The following is a 20,702-nucleotide window of genomic DNA, read 5'->3' on the forward strand; positions in this document are numbered from 1 at the left end:
GTGAGGAACCTCCTTGTCATTTACCTGGACATCAGCAAGGCTTTCATCAGTCTCCTAGATAGTGCTCTGTCTAGTGTGGGACATTGCATTTTTGATGGACAAAGAACTCAACCAGAGGGTTTAGCTCATTGATCCCAGGCACACTCATAGACATATAACAAGTGCAGTATTCCAGCTTCTGTTCTTGGACCTGTCCTGTTTGTGACCTTTACCGGTGACCTGGAGGAGGGGATGGAGCATCCTTTTGTCAAGTTTTCAGGTGACACCAATTTCCAGGTGCTGTCTGTCTGTAGCTTGAGGGCAGACCAGCCATTCAGAGGGACCTTGAAAGGCCAGCAGGAGCCGTACGAAATTCAATAAGGATCAATACAAACTCTTCATCTGGGAAGAAAAAGCCCTGTAACAGTGAAGGCTCCAAAAGGTAGAGCCAGACTCTTCGCTGAAAGTGGTGGAAGGATCAGAGACAGCAGACATAAACTGTACAAGAAAGATTCATAGTGAGTGTAAGGAAAACTGTTTCCCCTAGAATGACTCTCAAGCAGTGGAGCAGGCTGCCAGAAGGGCTGTGAAGTTTCCATTTTTGGAAGCTTTTAGGACCTGACTGGACAAAGCTCTGAGCCACCTGGTCTGACCTCAGGCTGGCACCGCTTTGAGCAGCAGGTTGCACATGGAGATTTCCTGGGCTGCCCTCCAACCTGAATTACCCTGTGTGATCCTCTGAGAGTTTAACATTTTGGGATTGAATATTTTTTAGACTCGCAGGTGATGTAAACCAGAGCTGACTACAGGGGAGTCAGACCTACATATATTAGCCCAGGATTTGGTATTTCAACTCTCCCAAAGAGTCTGTGATGTAACAGCAGATGCAGCTCTGTAAAATGACAAACCTGCTGTACATTTATTGACTGAGTCTGACAGGCCTGCTCAGCTCGGTTTTCTTTCAATTATCTCTGCTGGCTCAAACGCTGGAATGTGTTACTGTAATAAACAGCAGAATAGTAGCCACTCATCTGGGGTTTGCAGGGGGACATCTGTATGTTCCTTGTATCCAGGAGACACTCTATTGCCTGAATTACTGATAGCAGATTTGCTGTTCTAGGGAGAGAAGGAAGGAAACAGAAAAGTTGACTCAGAGCTCATGTAAAAAATTAGTAGCAAGTAAACCAGGGTGTGAACTGAGAGCACATAGGCTAACGCCCTGAATTCCTCTGTGTGAAGCAGCTGACTTCACTCAGAAGGTGCAGAGAGGCCCTGGACAGATGCCCACCCCTCTGCAGGTTAAGCCGAACAGACAGATGCTACAGATGCAGGTGTTCCTCAGTGGTCCTGTGCCAGAGGATGCTGCCCCTTTCTCTTTGCTGGAAGAAGGGGTTTGCCCAAGCACGGACACCTTTGGTCAGGCAACATTAGCAGAGCTGGCACAAACTGGCCGTGCAGTGGGTGTGAGATTGTCCCAGGGGATTGCTGATGTGAACTAGGGAATGCTCCCATGGGCTGCTCAGTGTGGCTGATCCAGTGCAGGGACAGGTGCCAGCAGCACCTTGCATGGAGGAGCATCTACCTGAAAAACGAGTGCCGAGGAGCAGATGAGCTGTGAATTCACGCCGCTCTCCCTGTGCACTGGCTTTGTCACTTCCAGAGGGTGATTAGGTTGCTGTGTCACTGTCAGTGAATGATGGCACCCACCCACCTGTTCTGAAAACTCCCTGTTATGTTGTACACAGGCCTTGATTATCGTTGTCTTCCTCCCTGACTCTCAGGAGTGTGAATGTTCTACAGAAGCACAGATGTTACCCAGAAAATTCCGAAGTTGTAGAATTGCCTCATACTTCTAATGCTTTTAGCTTCATTTTGATATTTCCCTGAAGGATGCAATGCCTTCTTACATCTCCTTCTGGACAGAAAGTCCTTTTGTAATGTCCTTATACTGCAGAATTCTGTTTCTTTTTTTTTTTTTTTTTAGTAACAACCACATATCCACTGCTTTCCTATTGCCCCTGTGACCCTCCCCAAAGTCATTGGCAATTCATCATCTTGTAGTAACTCCTAATGAGCAGCATGCAAGGGGTGAATTCCTGATGGCTTAGTGTGGCTGTTAAGCATCCCTTATGTCCTGAAAAGTTCTGGACTCTGGAGGACAGTTTCAGTTCACCTGTCACCGAACAGTGACCACCTCTGCAATGGGTCTGGCAAGTATTGAACAGGCTCCATTTGATCAAAAATAAGCTCTAAGGGTAGAATCTGTTGATGACTATTTGTGGCAGACGTTTGCCTGTCCTGCAATGACATGGGAGAACAGCTCCTTAAATCACAGGACTGTCAGCAGCTGCAAACATCTGCGGATGTGGGATCTGTAATCTCTCCTCTCAGACCTTTACATTGCTGTTTAATCTCTGCTATTTGTGACTACAGTTTTGTTTTTATTTTATTTTTTATAGGAGTCACATAAAATCCACTGCAGGAAGAAATCACTGCACATTTCTCGTTTGAATGGCAGTAGATATTGCGGGAATACATGTATACGCCTGTACGTGTGTATCTATACACACAAACACACACATATATATGTGTAAATAAAACCACAGGGAGCTCTAATTGAAACATTGCCACATACTGTGAAGCTAAATGGAGGCAACAGACAAGGAGGCATGGGAAGGAGGTGTTGTGTTTTCAGGTGGTACAATAACGAAAAGTAGACTTGCCTTGGTGTCCTGGTGGTGACAGCCATGAGAGCCCAACACATGCCTCAAGGACAACACACCCAGAGAGGTGTAATCGTTCCCTATTAAAGTGCTCATTGTTTTGAAACTGAGGACTTCCTTTACTGATCAAAGAGCTGCCTTTGATTAATCCATTCTGAAATGAATGAATTTCTAAGTTCTTATTTTTCGCTTTTCTTAGGGGAAATATTTCAAAAGCCTTTTGATCTTTGGTTATAGGCATTTAGTAAAAGGCAGGTACACTTTTACAAAAAGAACCCTGGAAGTCTTGTTGTAAAGGGTAACGTGTATCAGAAAACATTCAGAACATGTTCAGCAGGTCTATTGGCTACAGCAGGCCCCTACATACTCACAGAATTGCTCTTGTGCTCATTCTTTAACAGGATCAACGGTTTTAAAAGGTAAAATCAGGCTGCTGGTCTGTGAAAAAAAAGGGCAATATCTACTGCAAAGGTCAGAAAATATTAATGTGGCATCTTACACTAACAGAGTACAGGCAGCACAAATCTCTACAAATAGGCATCCTGCTGGTAACCAATTGAAATGTAGGAGGTAGTTAATGTCTTTCAATTGTAAGTGTCATTTGATCCCCAGGGAGAGATTTAATGGATGGTATTTTCCTACTGAGAGTCCTGTCTTTTCTTTCTGTACTTCATTAGTAATAGTTCAGGGTCCTCATGTTCATAAAAAATGTATGCACTGCTTACCTGATTTTTCACATTTCACACACTGTATTAGGAAAATTGATGTTGTTCGTACAGAATTAAATAGAATACTTTACCTTTAATTATACGGTATCTTCCTGTCTACAAGCAGGTTTTCCCCACTAATTATTACCAAGCCAAAAAGAAGGAAAGAACAGAATAGAAAAGATAACAGTACTGGAATAAAATAATGGCTGTTTGCAAATCCACTTGCTGTGAAATTTCCCCCCTTCCCCATCCAGGCTGTGTGGTCTGGATTGGTCTTGGGGATCCTTCGGAATGCAGGTCCTAGCTGAGGTATCTATGGGAAATGGATGCCTCACTCCTTCTGTGGAGGTGGACCTGTGATATGAAACTCTAATTTACTGAGTATGAATAATTTTATCCATAAGTGGAATCTTGTAGTTTTTTGACAGGGTAGAGCATTAATACCCTACTGCTGTTAGAGGGAAAAAAAAAATCACTCAAAGAACTCAAAGTTCCACAAGTAGAGCTTCCTGGAGTAATTTCAGATTCAAAACTCAAGCTGTTTCCCTCCAAGTGTATTCCTGGTGGCTTGGGAAGACTATACTGACCCATCTCTCTTCCCCAGGATGAGGGGCTGGCATTTATTTTCTGATACCATCTTGGGTGACTGTTCTTGTGTTTTCTCACAACGTTTTAACTCAAACTTACTTTCTGATAACCTTGATCAACTTCCCAATAAGCGGATCATTCAGTAACAGAAATACCTTACTTTAATGGTCTGACTAAATACAAAAAACCCACTCTAACTTGCAAATGCAAGTGAATTCATTGAGGGTGGGGAAAAGTGGCTAAAAAGCGCTTTTTTGCACTAGACATGAGCTCTGCAGGTGCAGGAGTTCGCTGCACCACCAGCAAGGAGCTGTTCCTCCTGTGTTCTCACACGTGTTTGAGCGCTCTGCTGAAGCAGAATCAAGCAAGCAGTTTCAATATTGACTTGTTTTTGTAAAGTTGAGCATGTTGTGTTTTGTTACATAGCTTGCAGTGGTGAGAGAAATCCATTAAACTTGAAGTTAATTAGTATGGGAAGACTGTAATTTATCGAGATTGCCTGAATGGAAGTAAGGGCATTGCTATTTAATTAGCAAGTGCATTTGGATTTTTAGATTTTTTTTTCCTTTTTGATTTTATTCAAAATAATTGTAAGTGCTTTGCATATAATGAAAGAAGAGTAGATTAAGGACAGGTGACTGAAAAGACATTAAAAAACTATGACATAATATTAATTTTCTTGCCATTAAGTGCGTGCTTTTGATCAGATAAGACAACTTTTATTGCTGTGGTCTATTCTCATTTTGTATCTTAATTATGCCTGAAAAGATTCTTTAAATGACAAAGTCCTAATTTATATTACCACAAAGGACCAATCTTACAGAGTTATTAAACCAGAACGTGCCTGTTCGTTGCTTCTTCTCCTTCCCTGTTTCTGAGACCTTCCACTGAAGTCATGGGCACCTTCAGCTGATTTCCAGAAAAGTTTACACTCAGCTGTGTTTTATACTGTGGGCTGCTTTCCTTGTTTTCCTTAATTTAGGATAACTCATTGTAGATTGAAACTTCACTAACATCACTGCTTCTCCAAATTAACAAGTGATGGGACAAGAGGAAATGGCCTCAAGTTGCACCAGAGGATATTAGCGAAAATTTCTTTGCCAAAAAGGCTGTCAAGCACTGGAACAGGCTGCCCAGGGACGCAGTGGAGTCACCATCCGTGGAGGGATTTAAGAGATGTGTGAATGTGGCGTTTGGGGATGTGGTTCATTGGTGGCCTTGGAAGTGCTGGGGAACGGTTGGACACGATGATCTTCTTTCCAAAGTAAGTGGTTCTGTGATTTACAGCTACTCTCCTCTATGAAGAGTGAAGCTGCTGCTGCTCACAGGAGGGGACTTGGCCCTCCAGTTCCTAATCCTGCAGCATGTCCCAGTAAGGTACAGTGGGATGGGGCATTGTCATGACAAGTGCACTGAATAAAGTAGAGAAAATTCTCTCTGGGGAGCACACAACATGCTCAGTCCGTCCATCCATCCATCCATCCATCCATCCATCCATCCATCCATCCATGGCCTCCCAGCGAGGGACACAAGATTTGCCCTGTACATGACAGCATTTCGGCACAGTGATGACCCCGACCTTCGGGGCTGTGATGACTCCGCGTCGTGTGGTCTCACGGCTGCATGGGGACCCCCCAGACCCTCGGCCCTAGCGCTGTTTTTCGGGAACGCGGCCGCCCCTCAGCCCGTCCGGTCCCCTCGGCGCGGGGCTGGCGCGGCCATGGCGCTGAGGGCGGCTGAGGGGCATCCCCGTGCGGCGGGCGCCCCCTGCCGGCCGCCTGTGCCCCACAGGGCCCGGCCTGGGCTTCCGCGGGCCGCAGGAAACCCCCGAGAGCGCCGGCAGAGAGAAACCTCAAACACCGCCTTTTTGAACCCTCCGGGATAGACAGAACCTCTAACACCGCCTTTTTAAACCCTCCGGGATGGACAGAGCCTCTAACACCGCCTTTTTAAGCCCTCCGGGATAGACGGAACCTCTAACACCGCCTTTTAGTGCTAGCGAGTAAGGTGTTACTGTGTTCTTGCTCAAGAGGTGTGTATCTGTGTGGCCGACAAAATTTTCCTCTCTCTACACAAGATGCTGATATAAAGCTTCTTCACCTGTATATATTTTTAGCAAACAAAGAAATTAATGTTCACTGATTCTAAATTACACAATTCTTTCGTTAATTAGTATTCTGTCCTCTCTTGGTTATGGATTGCCCGCTGTTCCTGCTAATTAGTAATTTAAGTCTTTTTTAGTATCTTTTTTCCTTTGTCAGGGACTTTCCAATGCTCATATACTGAGTTAGCTTCTTCTTTACCTTCTGGTTCCTGCCAAACATCTTTGTAGTCCATAAATTCTTCACTTCTTGTATCCAATTTCAACAATACATCAGTCTCTCACAGGCCGTACTCATTAAAACATATCAAAGTTAACTTAGCAAAACTTTTAAGTTTCTGTAATTTTCCCAAGCTGTATTCCCACAATACCTGCTCATGCTAAATTTTGCTAAATGCTGGCTAGAAGTGATTTAATACATTGCTTGTAATTAATATACTGGTTATGATTAAATAAAACAAATTAATTATAATTAATTAAACCCATTAATTAAAAAATTAGGGAAGTTATATGATTTCCAACAGAAGGACAAGGATTTGGTAGATGGTCATAATCTTTTTAATCTTGAATTTTATGCAGGTATTTGCAGCTGCCTCTGCATGAGCAAGCTCCATATCTCTACATGGCTCCCTTCTGCCTCCTGTGAACAGTGATAATATCACTTCCCTGCCTCCCAAGACTGCTGTGAGTAAATGCATTAGAAAATTATTTGGCTGGGGTAGTCTTTCCCTAGTGCTCTAGTATGATCTGCTCCTGTAGTTGTGACAGTAGTACAACTGCAGTATTTTATAAAACCCCCTGATAGAGGGAGGGGATTCCTCCCCTGCCCTGCTCAGGTGAGACCCTACCTGCAGAGCTGCTTTCTGTTCTGGGGGCTCAGCACAGGAAGGACCTGGAGCTGTTGGATGAGTCCAGAGGAGATCACCAAGGTGATCAGAGGACTGGAACAATTCTGCTGTGAGGAAAGGCTGAGAGAATTGGGATTGCTCAGACTGGAAAAGAGAAGGCTTTGGAGCGACCTGATTCCCTTACCTGAAGGGAGATGAAAAGAAAGGTGGAGAGAGACTTTTTACAAGAACATGTAGTGACAGGACAAGGCAAAATGGCTTCAAACTGACAGAGAGGAGGTTTAATTTAGATACCAGAAAAAAATTGTTTACTGTGAGGGTGTTGGCACCCTGGCACAGGATGCCCCATCCCTGGAAGTGTTCAAGGCCAGGTTGGATGGGACTTGGAGCAACCTTGTCTAGTGAAAGGTGTCCCTGCCCATGGCAGGGGGGTGGAAAGAAATGATCTGTAAGGTCCCTTCCAACTCAGGCCATTCTATGATTTTATGATTCTTTGATTGGCTGCATCTGCTGTCTTTGTGCACACTGCTGTAGGAATTACAGATGCTGGCAATGAGTATACCTAGCTCTGAAAGAAGTTGCTGGAACTTCTGTGTTCCCCACTTTAGTGGCTGCAATTTAAAAATCCAGATTTGTAGTGCACGGTGTGCTGTCGAAGCTGAGATCTGCAGGATCTGAAGAATTTTGTGACAGCTGCAAGATGTGATTTCAGTTTCCATGGAAACTGGCACAAAAATCAAGGTGAAGTGTTGGCTGATTATCTAATAATAAAGCTGAGTATTTAAATATGGAGCTCTTCACCTTCCTTTTGCTGAGACAACTTCCATTCCTACAGCACCCAGCAAATGCAATAGAGGCCTTATGTCTTCAAACTGTGGTCACAGCTTGGGCTGTGTAATCTGCTTTCCAGAGATGAAAGACAAAGTTCAGCCTTGACCCATTCAGCCACAGAGCCTTATGCTCTGCTTTTCAGATAAAATGCTGATTTGTCCCCACAATTACTGCACACACCAACACCATTGTTTATATGACAAATTACAGAGTAACAGAAGTTCTTTTGCTTTACTGTGTGTTTTTCTACTACGAATTTCCAGAAACTTTTTGTTTTCAAATGCATTTCCTTGTAAATAATTCTCATTGCATACTTTTTATCTGCCCACACTTTTGCTTATCACTTGAATTTAATGGCTCTTTGGCTTTGCACTCACTGGTCTCTTGTTTTGAATCAGTGAGTTTGATCGTTTTGCTGAACATTTCTTTTTTCAGGTCATTGATTGCTACGGTTAACAAAATGAATCCTCCTACTGATCCTTGCTACGTCCCACTAATCTCATTGCTATATCCTGAACTGCTCAATTACCTTTTGTCTTCAATTTCAGACACATTTATCAAACCCACAGATCAGTCTTTTGTGCAGGAAGCAGTTTCATACTGGATTCAAGAACACATCCACGTGAATATTGCTCATACTTATACCTCAATTTGCTAAGGCTGTTTAAATTTTCTTCATTAATTTGCTTCTTGACATACCCTTTTAAGTGTACTTTCTCCACTGCTTATTTTTTGCCAGAGATGTCTTTCTTTCTAACCTCTATTCTTTTCTGCTCTTGGTGTCTTCCAGTATTTGATAGTGTTGACTTTCTACTTTGCAGCACTTTATCTTTTCTACCCTCCTGAATCATTTGACTGCTTCGTTCACTCTAGGCAGAGAATAGGAGCCAATATTCTTCTGAAGGACATTTGCTCTGTTTTTCTCAGTAGGAAATTGGGGATTTTCTTAGGTCTGTCTTTTGTATCTCTAACTCCATGTCCCACTTTTTTTGAAGGGGGGTTGATACCTGCTTTGCCAGGTTTGGCATGATCAGTTGTATCTTGGCTCGGACATATGGAGAACACAAAGGCAAAACCCCAAAGCAGCAAAGTCCATGGCCTAACACCCCATGATATGCTTTGGATCACCTGGGTATTAATTCAAAAGGGGGCCAAGCAGAATTCTTACTCCTTTGATATGGTCTGTTTCAAACCCAAAGGATCTCAGTCTCATGTGTCTATAACTGAGTCTGCTCTCACAGATATTTTCTTTGCTAGGAGTACAATATGGAGGAGAAAGGGCTTTTTACACATTCATTAGCATGTCAAGGCGTTGTCTTTAAGTGTATTGCAACAGCAAGGGCCACATGTCTTTCACAAATGTAATAGAAGAAGCTCAGACTAAATTCTGACCACAGAAACCCCTGTGCAGTCTGTCTAGGGCTCTGTCATTCTGAGTTTCATTTTGCATATCAGAAATCTCTTCTTTCCAGTGCCCAAGGACCATGTAGCCATTTACAAACCACACTGGCATCCCAGAACAAGTCACTGTCTTTGGCAGGGGTTCAGAGGGCTGGGATCTCAGGAATAAAAAATAAAACCGAAGCTCTCAGGCACAGTAGCTTCTTTTCTAAAAAGAGGCACATTCATAGCAGTAACTGAATATGGCTGAAGATAAGAGTTTGATACCAGAGCACTGAGAAAGAATAGAAGGGACACCACTCCTAACCGGCAAGCTTTCTTAGAAATACTGTTTCTCTTTGGAAGAAAAGCCGAAAGAAGCTCTGCTTTGGAAGGTACATTTTCACAAAAACTTGTGTTTATAGGATTTGTTAGCTTAGATGATCCTATTCTATTTTAAATGTATCAAGTTAATTAAGGGTCATGTAATTTCTTTCACAAAAGAGCTGAAGCTCTGGGCTCCTCTGAGGAAACACAGTTGAACATGTGAAATGAGTACCCCAAAAACCTCATGGTAAGTCCCCTCACATTCAGACAATTATCTTCCAATCATTTGAGAAACTATGAAAAACCCCAAGCCCACAATACCCACACACTTTAAGCAGAGGTGGGGAGGGTGTGTCACATTTAAAAAAAGAAGTGGACACAAAGGCACTTCTGTTCAAAAGCCTCCAGAGCATTCTGAAATGCCAGCGGGCAAAGCCTGGCTGAGCCAGAAGCTGACAGTAGATGATAGTCTGCAACAGGCATGGAGTTTACACAGCCTTGAACATTGATTAGGAATTGGAATTGAACATCTTTTGCTGAGTAGCTTTGAGCTACTGGTTGTTGCACTTTTTGGAAGAGGACCTGTGATGACTAGTTGGGGAGCAATATGAGAAAAAAAAGAAGAATGAATAGCCTAAAAAAGAAAAGCTACTTACACAGATTAGAGTGGTGTTCTATTTTAGAAAGTGGTGGTCATGTGGAGGTTTCTGCAGGACCAAAGTACTGCTGGCAGGTGAGTGAGTAGGTCACCACCACTGCAGTCTGACAGAAGTCCATTATCTTAAAAAGGGGTCTTTTAAGACAGGAAAAAGGACAGCATAATTAGGTAGTCTGATTCATTGGAAACACCTCCTCTGTTTTCAACCTGGACACATCAGTTTCTTGGTAGAAGAAACACACATTCAACAGCATTTTGGGTGGCTTCCATTTCCAGTAATATTGTTGTACATAGGAAATGAGGTATGTTTGTCTTAGGCATTTTCTTCTTTGAAACAGACAGCAGAAGGAACAGAGAAATTACAAGAGGTAGTGAATTTAGCAAACCTGCACATAAAATAATCTTTCATGAGAATAAAATGCTGCATTTACAGCTGTAAATGTACACACCCGTATAAGTTAAAAATACAAAGCTACTTTTACTGTGTATCTTGTTCTTTTTAAGTTGAGAGAATGAAGTACTCAAGTGCTGGACTTAAAGTGGTGAACCTCATTGCATTGGCAAAACCAAACCATTCATGCAGCACCAGACTTTTAACTTATCCTACGTGAGAAAGTTAGACAGTTAGTGCAATCAAAGTGCAATTGTGTTCTTCACAGTGTGTACATTTTGACTGGCCTGTAAAGTGAATGTAGAAGTTCATGACTCTCCCAGGCAGCTTCTTTTGATGGTTGAAGAAAACATGATCTGCAACATACTAGGCCACAGCCTGACTTGGAATGATTAGACCGGTGTTCATGAGACAGTGGAGAAAAGTCAAAGTCAGCTACCTGGAAAAAGAACATCAAAAATATCATTCTTAGTTCAGTTCCCACTGGCTCAAGTCCAGCAAGGATACATTGGGCTACAAACCATTTTCAGTCAGTCACTAACTTCAAATAGACTTCTGATTTATACCTGCTGTGCACATGGCTTATAGACAGTGTCTCTAGAGGTATATAATTTATATTGTGGCACAGTGTAAAGGGTATTGGGTACTTTCCAAAGTACCATGAAAGCTACCTTTGATTTGAGAACTCATGCTTATTGCAAACACCTTTTGGAGCAAGTGAAAGGTATATTAGAGATGGAAGGGAGCTGGGGAGAGGAAGGCCACATATAAGGGGTAGGTAAAAATTTAGGGCTGCTTTAGGTAACATACCCCTCCTTTTTTATTATCCTGTATCCTCTTGCACTATCTCCTTGCTTTCTTTCATGTAACTACTCTGAGGCAGATCCTCTGGAAGGATACCTCAATGCAAGTATCTGCTTGGGAATATTAACAAACTGCTCATTATTATTCTGGCAATTTAGAGTTCTCTGCAACAAGCCAGAAGCATGCCTGTTACTTCGTTTGCCTGCACTGATTGGATTTTTTGGTAGAACAGACCACACATACCAGAGAAATGCTCCCTCCTGCTCTGTTTGTCTGGGGATTAAAGAACTTTTCATGGATGAAAGATACCTGATTACTATCCCAACTCAAAGTAAGAGTAACAGAATACCTCCACGAGATCTTTTTGTTGTGTGTTACTTCGAAAAGTTGTGTACAGCACCAGTACCAGCATCACTGAAACCAGAGCAGTGCAGAGCAAGACAAAGAAAGCTGGGTGGATTCCTAGGAAAAAGCACAAGGACACATTCCTGGAGTGACACAATACCCCCAAAAAAGGCAACAGTGAGAAGGAAACAATGAAGAAGTTTTAGGAGTACTTTTTGGAAAAAGGAGATGTGTGTAAGGGGGAATAAACTTTTCAGCCCAGATCACTCCAGGTTTTTCTGAAATCTCAGGAGTGGGAGGGGGTTGTAAGGGTCTTTCCCTTTATGCCCTCTTTTCTCTTGAAGAGCCTAAAAACCTCCACCCAGTTACATATGTCAGCCCTTGACTCCCCAGGCTGTTTGTACCTCTGTGGTACCCCAAGAGGACAGGAAGGACTCTCACCTCCACAGCAGCTAAGAGCCTCCAGCACAGAGGATTCAGCCCTGAATGCACACCAGTGCCTTCTGGAGTGAGCTGCCCTGTCTGTACACAGCTGGCTCACAGTGACACGGTGTGACCAGCCTGTGTCACAGCCTGGCTGTCCCCCATTCTCTTCTCTTGGCCATTTAACCACTCTCTCAGATGGTTTAGGGACCCAAGAGAGGCATGTGTGACCCTGCATGGGGGAGCCAGCTGGGGTCACAGGCAGGAGGGACAGAGACTTGTAATGAAATGGAGGCCTAGAAAAATGTACCCTTGAAAATCCATAACTAAACTAAGCAAAAAGAATTGAAACTGCTTAATTAAGGTAGTGTTACAGACGCATGTGTTTTCCTAATTATCCTCTCCAACTATTTAAACCAAAAAAATATGTCATTTAAGTAATACAGCCTTCCCAGGGTACTTAGTAGCTTCAAGACACTCTTGGGACTAAGGGTTCAGCAGAATACAAGAAGCTCAGAGCAATTACAGCAGACACATTATAAATTTTCATTTCCCTTTTTATTCTTCTCCTTTTAGGGATCTATAACACATTCCTGAAACCTCATCTGCAGGCTGGCTAATCCACAATTGTCCCTAACCTGTTTGAGACTGCAGGTTCCCTGACAGGTGGGACTCCGTGCTGCTCAGACTCCCTGCTCCTCACCTGCTGGCCGCACTTTGATCCCGTGGTACGTCTGCAGCATCGTCACGCCGTTCTCCACCCTAACGCTGAGGCAATACTGTCCCGCGTCCCTGAAGGTGTGGCTGAGGTTGTAGCAGGAGCCACTGATCTCCACCAGATGGCATTTGTCACCTTCAAGTGGAATGCATTCGGATTTTATAAGCCAGCATAATGCCAGTGGTGGGCTGAAACGACAAGAGAAAAGAGGCAAAATTTAAAAAAAGGTGAAAATGCTGCAAAAATTTCAGCAAAGAACTTGGTTAAAATAGCAGAATAATTTTGAAACTAATGACGTTAATCTAAACACAAATAAAGAAGTAGTTAACTGCACAGTTGTTTGGTTTATAGCATTTGCCAAATGAAAAAGTTCTTTGTGATGCTTCTATAAAGGCAAGCCTTTCAGCTGAGAGCTGAATACCTGCAAGGGTCAACAGCAGGCCACTGTGTGTAGAAAATAGTCCTTCTTCCATAGTCCTTCTTCAATAAAGATAAAAGGAATCTTTTTTCCCTGCACTTCCAAGGGAAGGTTATTTTTCCTTTGTCCTTCTCGCACAGAAATCACTGTCTGTACCACTGAAGCACATCCAAAACTGTTCTAATTTTAAAAAACCCACAAATGAAACTGCAAAGAATATAAGATGAGCTCTGTACAAAGGACTAATAGCCAGAAAATGTAAGTAAGTTTCAAGGATCACAGCACCCCTTACATTAACAAAAGGTTTTTTATTTGCCATCAAGCAATTTAGTGCAACCCCCTTCATGGCCATGTGGCCTCTCACCACATCTAATTGAAGCCTTTTATTTACCCTTCCAGGTCCCTCTTTCAACTGATTCTGCTTGAACTCACCTTATGCACTATAGACTTTGATTCTGATAACAGCCAGAGCTTTTCTTTACCCTATTTTATTACAATTTTGTTTCTTATCTCTTTACAATGACCGTTGGCTAAAGAAAGCATTGTGTTTATGTGTTTATCTCATTTTCAAGCTTTGTTTTTGATAACCCATCTCTTTGTCACTGCATCTCTATCTTAAGCTCCTCTTGCATCAGTGCCAGTCCCGTGACTAGGAGGTTACCAAGCCTGCTTTCATTGATCTCAGGTTTGCCTGTCATAGTTTTTGGCTGTTCACATTCACTGGTATGCCATCTCCAGTTCCCATTCCTGCCGATGTGCCTTTCACTTGCTGAATGCAAACTGTGCTGCTTTGTCTGTTGGGACGGTTTATGCCTCTGGCAAACGACTCTGTGTTTGGGTGCTGCTTGCTCCAAAACTCCAATGTGTTCTAATGCTGCAACTTGAGAGAGCTTGTGCTGGGACTGAGGTGCTCACAACTCTCCTGTTTTCCTATAATCCTTGCTGCATGGAGCTTCTATATCTTATCCATTTTGCGGCAATCATAACTTTCCCAGAATTACTCCCCAAGCCTATTAATCCCCTATGCCAGCCAAGTTTGCTGCTATGCAACAGGACTTGGGATATATTTTAATTTAATAGTGGGGAAATTGGTGAGGGACAAAAATTCAAAAGGAAGTTTTCAGATGTGTTTTTCCCCACTATTTCTCTGGCTACTTGTCTTTTAACATTCTCTTTACAAAGATAAAAAAAATTTGCTTTACATAGGAGAATTCTAGTTTTCTGTAAAAATGCAGGTTCTTTCAGGCTCTAGAGCTCATGGTATTTCAAGTCAGGAAAATGCAATATTCAATGGTATTTTGCGCAAAGAAAATTTGGGTTTTTTTTTTGGTGTTTTTTTTTTGTTTTTTTTTTTTTTAACGTAACTTGTGTGGGGTGCAACTGACTATATTAAAGAAACATTGGGGGAAACCACAGACAATTTTTGGGAGGAAAGAAGTTGTGCTTTCTACTTACGTGCCGTTGATATGAAGAGATAAATTCAGGTTTTCCATTACCTGAGTCTCTCTGGAGCCCACTACGTTAATACTTTTAACAGCATCTGAGAAGAAATGAAAAGGCAGCATGTCACACTCCACATGTAAACTTGAGTCTCACTGGTTTCCCAGTGAAGGTTTTTTTCCACAGACTTGCAGATTGGAGCTCCATCAGTCACACAAATAATACTACTTGTCTGACACCCTGCAAGGAAACCTACCAAGAGAGATGATGTAAGTTCTCTGATATTTTCTGATTTCTTTTTAATATGTATAATCAGCTTTTTGAATTCTGTGCTTGTTTACTCCTGAAGCTGACCAAATCAATGAGACTGTCCTAATGCTTGATTTAACTAATTTATTGTTTAGGGATAGCTGATGTCAATTCAACAAACAAATCCACTATAAGTTACCATAAATACTTTATTGTTTTATTTGTATGTGAGACTTTTACAAAAGACAGTAAAATTCTCTGTAGATTAAAAAGAAACTTTTTATTTATTATAATACTATATATAATATATATATATAATATATATTATATCTTATATATATATTATATATATTATAGTATATATAATACTATATATATACTAAGATTTTATTTATTTCCACCCATTTTTTCTACGTTGGAAGAACATGAAGATGATTTTGCCTTGGAAACACTCCACTGAATGATGTTGACCAGTCATTGCATGTGAAACAATGTTGAAGTTGTGTTACCATGTTAAAGCTAGATTGTATCTGTACATATACAGCTACTACAAATACAGGATTGAAGGTGCAAGATGTTTCATAATTACCCAAGAGCTCCAGAGCTGTGGTAAAGTCACCAGTTTTCTGCATAATTTCTCTTTCGTGTATGATGCTTCCAGTTTGCTCCCATTCAGCTACGACCTTCAGATGCACTGTGCGATTCCCCACGGAAGAGCAGTTGCAGTAGACAAAGGGTTCCTTGGTAATCTGGTAAACTCTGTGTGCAACAGGAAAAAATTTAGAATCAAAATTGCCTTTTACCAAGTGCTTGCATATTTCTGGTTTAAAAAGGGACAAGGTCTAATATATTTTCTTTACAGACAATGCTCCAGTGGCTGTGATTCTAAATTCTACCTTATGTCCATATCAATGAGGATTTATGTCTGTGGTGTTACCTATAGAACTACAATTAGTATGAAATCCAGAGGAATTCTGTGCATTTTAAATTAAAGAAACTAAAGATAATGCTAAAAGAATTTACAAAATGGAATAGGAGTAGTCAGTAAATTATGAAAACAACTTTTATAGCAGGCAGACTATTAGCTAACTGATTTAATTGGGATTTTTCTCTAGATGAACATCTGAATCAGAGCCATCTTGAATACTTGTTAAAGCAGACAAAGTAAGCACACCTACCCATCTCCAAAATCCCAGTTGTAGACAAATGATGCTGACTGGAAGTAATGACTTGGGTCATGAAGAGAGAAAGAAATCCGGGTCACTGTGTCTGGGGAGGATCTAGAACCATGTGTGGTAACTCTGCTGTCTTCTATCTGGGCAAGGGTGAGGTTCCCTGTGATAAATTCTGCAGAATAAAAGGAGGGAAGAAGAATGACAGCATTCTTCCACAGCATGCTCTGTGTGTATATCAAAACATTCTTTGATGATGTGTCTTTCTGTGTCCTAGTCCAAGAGGTTAAGTGTATTTCATATCTATTACTCAGTGTTGTCACATATGTTAATGAGGCAGTGAAATTAAAATATTTATTTAGGGTTATACAACTGGTAATGATAAAACATCTAATAGAACTAGGAGAAAAAATCCCAGACTGATTGAGCTCAATATAAACTTTTACTATTGATTTAAAAAGAACTGGTATTAATATCAAGCATCTAGATTCAGAATCAAGCCAGTATACCCATTCTTCATGTTTGGAACAGTGTTTTTTGTGTTTTGTGGGGTTTTTTTACGTAGCTTTTTTCCCCCTTGGTTTTAGCTAGTCTTATAGAAATTAGTATTTGATTGCTATGAACAACAGATGTGCTATATATTGTGAATACAGAAAGGGGAGAAGTTTTATATCTATGAGAGGTTCTGTGTTCGACTTTGTTTACAAGGAGTGGCAGACTGATTTAAAAAAATCCTCTTTAACCTACAAATAAAGATGTATTATGATGAGACATTTATCAGCTCATTATAAAATTAATGGGCTATTGATTACCAGTAACAGACTCTTACCCTGTTAACAATTCATTAAATCTGGTTAACTGTTTTCTGGGTGATGCACAAATAATAATTGCAATTACTGTTGGAATGGGTCTGTCAATCCCTGTATTAGAGATTAGGTTAACTGCAGCACACCAGTGGTTAATTTGTAAAAAAAAGAGCATATTTATGGTTATGAATATTCCCAGTAAGCTGAAATTGCACTCAGCAACATTTTATGCAGCCGTGACTTCATATCCAATTTCAGTACACTCGGACAGAGCTTTAAAAGAAAATGTAACGCTCTGCTGTGCTGATGGCCTAAGATTTGCTGTGTCATGCAACAGGGGAAAGCAGCAGATTGTCACTGCTGATGGTCATCCTAACTTGAGGTCTAGAAATGCTGGAGAAGAAGCATTGTTTTAGCAGTCTGGACGTCACTGACCCATGCTGATGGGTGAACTGCAGCTGCTGAAGCATCTGGTTTCCAGCTCAGTTTCTCTAAGTGACAGAGGCAGGAAAACACGGACAGGATCACCCTTTCTTCCTGGATGTAGAGAGACTAGAGTGTGGCTCTAATGGTACTGATTATACCATTCCACCCAAACCCACCTTCAGCCACAAGTGCTTACAAATCCAACTCTGTTGTCAGAGGCCATATTTACACTGGCTTTCACCCTGCTGCTGGCAAGGGCATATATACTGAGTTCCTGGAGAGGTACAGGCTGTAAAGCCATTTTACCTGTAATCTGAAGCACGGTGATGTTTCTCGCAACCGGCCGACACAACCAGCAGTTTTTGTGAGTCACCCAGACAGAAATGGGGAAAGTGCCCGGAAATTCACCAGTCACATTAATTATGGAAGTAAACCGCTGCTCGGATTTCTCTATCAGAATCAGAGGAGCATAAATCCAGTTAAAGTGATACAAGTTTGATGTGACATTTTTGTTCTCCATTCTTAGACTGGCCTGAACAGTAGCTTGAGCTCCTGTTGTGATGGGACCATTGTTGGTTATTTCCAGACCATACAACTCTGTGGAAATCAGAAGAAAAGAAGTAAAACAAACCCTATTGTACTCCATTTTAAATTTTATTTATTTATTTATTTACACTTTTTAACTAGTCAGCTGTAGTTATGTGACTCACAATGACACTCACCCCATTAAAGGCTTTACCACCATATTTTTTACTGTTTTAAAATCTGGAACAGAAACTGTTGCATGTGTATATGACTTCAAACAAATAGCAGTAAGCAACATGTCAGACTGGGTCCTAGAAATGTTCATAGTAGAAGACAGCTTCAGACTAGAACATCGCAAAAGCTTTGACGAGGTTTTACACCCAGAACTGGGTGCTGGCTGTAGGTTCATTGTCACTAATGATCTAACATGGTCACTAGACTTCCAGATACTGGAAGAAGCTCAGCTCTCATCTGTGTCCTAGAAAATGTGAACTTTCAAAATCAGGTGAGATTTCATTCACTAGATTCCTTTGCCAGCTCTGTTGACAAGTCCCTCTGACTTTCCTCATAAGTAAACATTAAAAACTCAGTAAATACATCTTCTGTGCTATGGTCCACCTTACATTTTTTTTTCCAGGGAAGGACCAAAAATCCCAAGGCAAATTAAAGTTGTACCATGCTCCAGTGGCAGATCAGTTGCTGTCCAGAGGCACCTGGACAAACTCAGAAAGTGGGCCCATGGGAACATCATGGGGTTGAACAAGGCTGAGTGCAAGGTTCTACACATGGATTGGGGCAATGCCCACTATTCAGTGCAGGCTGCGGAGATGAAGGGATAAAGAAGGACTTGGGCAGTGGTGGATGAAAAGCTGGACATGAGCCAACAATGTGCACCCAAGAAAGACAATGATATCCTGGTCTGCATAAAAATCAGCATGGCCAGCAGGTCAAGGGAGAAGATGTTTCACAATAAGGGTAGTGAAACACTGGCACAGATTGCCCAGTATGAACATTCGAGGTCAGGTTGGACAGGGCTCTGAACTACCTGATCTAACTGAAGATGTCTCTGCTCATAGCAGGGGATTGAACTAGATGAACTTTAAAGGTCTCTTCCAACCCAAACCATGCTATGATGCTATGAAACAGCAAGGCATGAGAGGTGCAGGACAGGACCTGTGATACTGAATCAGCTCTGCTGCTCTGAATGACTCACCATTATCTTCTCTGCCATGTTTACTCAACTACTTCAGATCTTGCAACTACTGCAATAGGCAGAGTGTGAGAGAGGTTGAGATTTATGGAAAGAATACATTAACTTTTTCAAAAAAATAGCAGTGCAACAACATTAAAGGTTGTGCATGTGTTAAACAAGAAGTCAACCCCCAAGCCCCAAAACAAAAGGAAATGCAGAATAGCTGTGAATTGGGACAGAGCTGGGAACAGGATCTGGTTGCTTGCCTTCAACACAGAGCATGTTCCCTTCCCTTCATCAGAGCTCTCCCTGGCTCTCCTGTCATCAGCAGTGCTGGGCAGAGCAGCAGAGCTGGGGGTTTCTAATGCTGGTGCCTTTCCTTATCCTCTCTTTCAGGAGCCACCACACTGCTAACAGGGACCTGAATCTTTGACCTTCAGAAGTTGTATTTCTCACTCATCCATGACCTCGAATGTGAAAGGAGCATTGGGGCCAGCTAACTCCCTTGCTGGCTTTTCTGCCCCCATCAGCTTGGACGGGATGAAAGGGACTGCATTTGTGCCTGCATTCTTTTTTACAGATCACAGGTGCTGAGCAATTCTGGAGGCAGAAGGACTGTGAGAAATGAACTGTAACGTTACTGCCTGCGAAAGAACTCCACTGTTCCCATTTCACAGCACAAGAAATGGCCCTGGGTTCAATTTTTTGAGTTAAAAGAGAAATGCTTGTGTTTTGATGAAATCTGGCACAGGGAGGTTTCATGTCTCTAGAAGAATCAGGCTATGCTCCACTTTGTTTCAGCAGAATTCAGGAAAAAAATAGCCAACTAACTCATGCTTATCTAGCACTTCTCCTTGGAGGTTATCATGGTGCTTTACAAATCAGGGCCATACCGGCCTGAGAGGTGCAGCAGCTGGAGGTTCAGTGGCTAATCCAAGGTCACCCAGGGAGTGACCGGCACAGCAAGACATTCCATCCAAGTCAGGGATTTCTCCTACCTTTCCGACCTGTCTCTGCAGAATGGAGCTCTGTGAGTCCCACAGTGAGGGACAGCGGCTGCCCAGGTGTCTTGTGACCCGCGGCGCGAGGTCAGCGGAGGAAGCAGAAGTGCAGCTTTTGAGTTAGAAGTGCAAAGCAGAACCCCGGCTGCCCGGGATGCCCCACCTTCACTGCAGGCACCAAGATCACAGAGCCTGAGAATAAAGTCTGGGGTGGTGGGAGTGTGCCAAGAGCTGCTTCCATCCCTTGTCACATCTATCAAGCTCGGGCAGGGAACCCCCCCACAACAGTGATGCAGCTCACGTCTGAGGTCCTGAGTCCTCGCCCCCCGCACCCCTCGCCCGCTGCCCGGCGGCGATACCAGCGCAGACCGGCGGCCCCTTACCTGCGGCCGGGGAGCGACCGTGGCCGAGCTGCAGCAGCAGCAGCAGCAGCAGCAGCACGCAGAGCAGCTGCCGCATGCTGGGGGCCGCGGCTCGGTGCCGCCGAGACCGGGGCTGGGGCCGGCTCTCGAACCGGGACCGGGTCTGGCCGCGCTGCCCCCGCGGCACTGCGGCTCCTCTGTCCGCGCCCCCGGGACGCTCCCCCGCGGCAGCGCCCAGCCCGCCTCTCCCGGGGGCAGTTCCTGCGGGATCGCGCTGGCAGCGGG

At 42.7% G+C, this 20,702-nt stretch overlaps 1 protein-coding gene and 1 long non-coding RNA gene across 2 annotated transcripts; one reads left to right on the forward strand and one right to left on the reverse strand.

Moving 5' to 3' along the window:
• The first annotated feature begins 662 nt into the window (after positions 1 to 662).
• Positions 663 to 20,530, forward strand: LOC109143578. Its single transcript, XR_005603143.1, has 4 exons — positions 663 to 6,785; positions 12,685 to 14,953; positions 16,049 to 16,258; positions 19,451 to 20,530. It is a non-coding gene; the product is annotated as an uncharacterized LOC109143578 (long non-coding RNA).
• On the reverse strand, positions 10,318 to 20,607 carry TMEM130 (transmembrane protein 130). Its single transcript, XM_039560651.1, has 8 exons — positions 20,439 to 20,607; positions 17,644 to 17,934; positions 16,112 to 16,280; positions 15,523 to 15,692; positions 14,700 to 14,784; positions 12,812 to 13,014; positions 11,690 to 11,802; positions 10,318 to 10,975 (listed from the first exon to the last, which is right to left on the reverse strand). The coding sequence occupies exons 1-8, from the start codon at positions 20,512 to 20,514 to the stop codon at positions 10,799 to 10,801; spliced, it is 1,284 nt and encodes a 427-aa protein (XP_039416585.1). The 5' UTR covers positions 20,515 to 20,607; the 3' UTR covers positions 10,318 to 10,798.
• Between the last annotated feature and the right edge of the window lie 95 nt (positions 20,608 to 20,702).

This window comes from Corvus cornix, chromosome 14, assembly GCF_000738735.6.
Source record: "Corvus cornix cornix isolate S_Up_H32 chromosome 14, ASM73873v5, whole genome shotgun sequence".
NCBI lineage: Eukaryota > Metazoa > Chordata > Aves > Passeriformes > Corvidae > Corvus > Corvus cornix.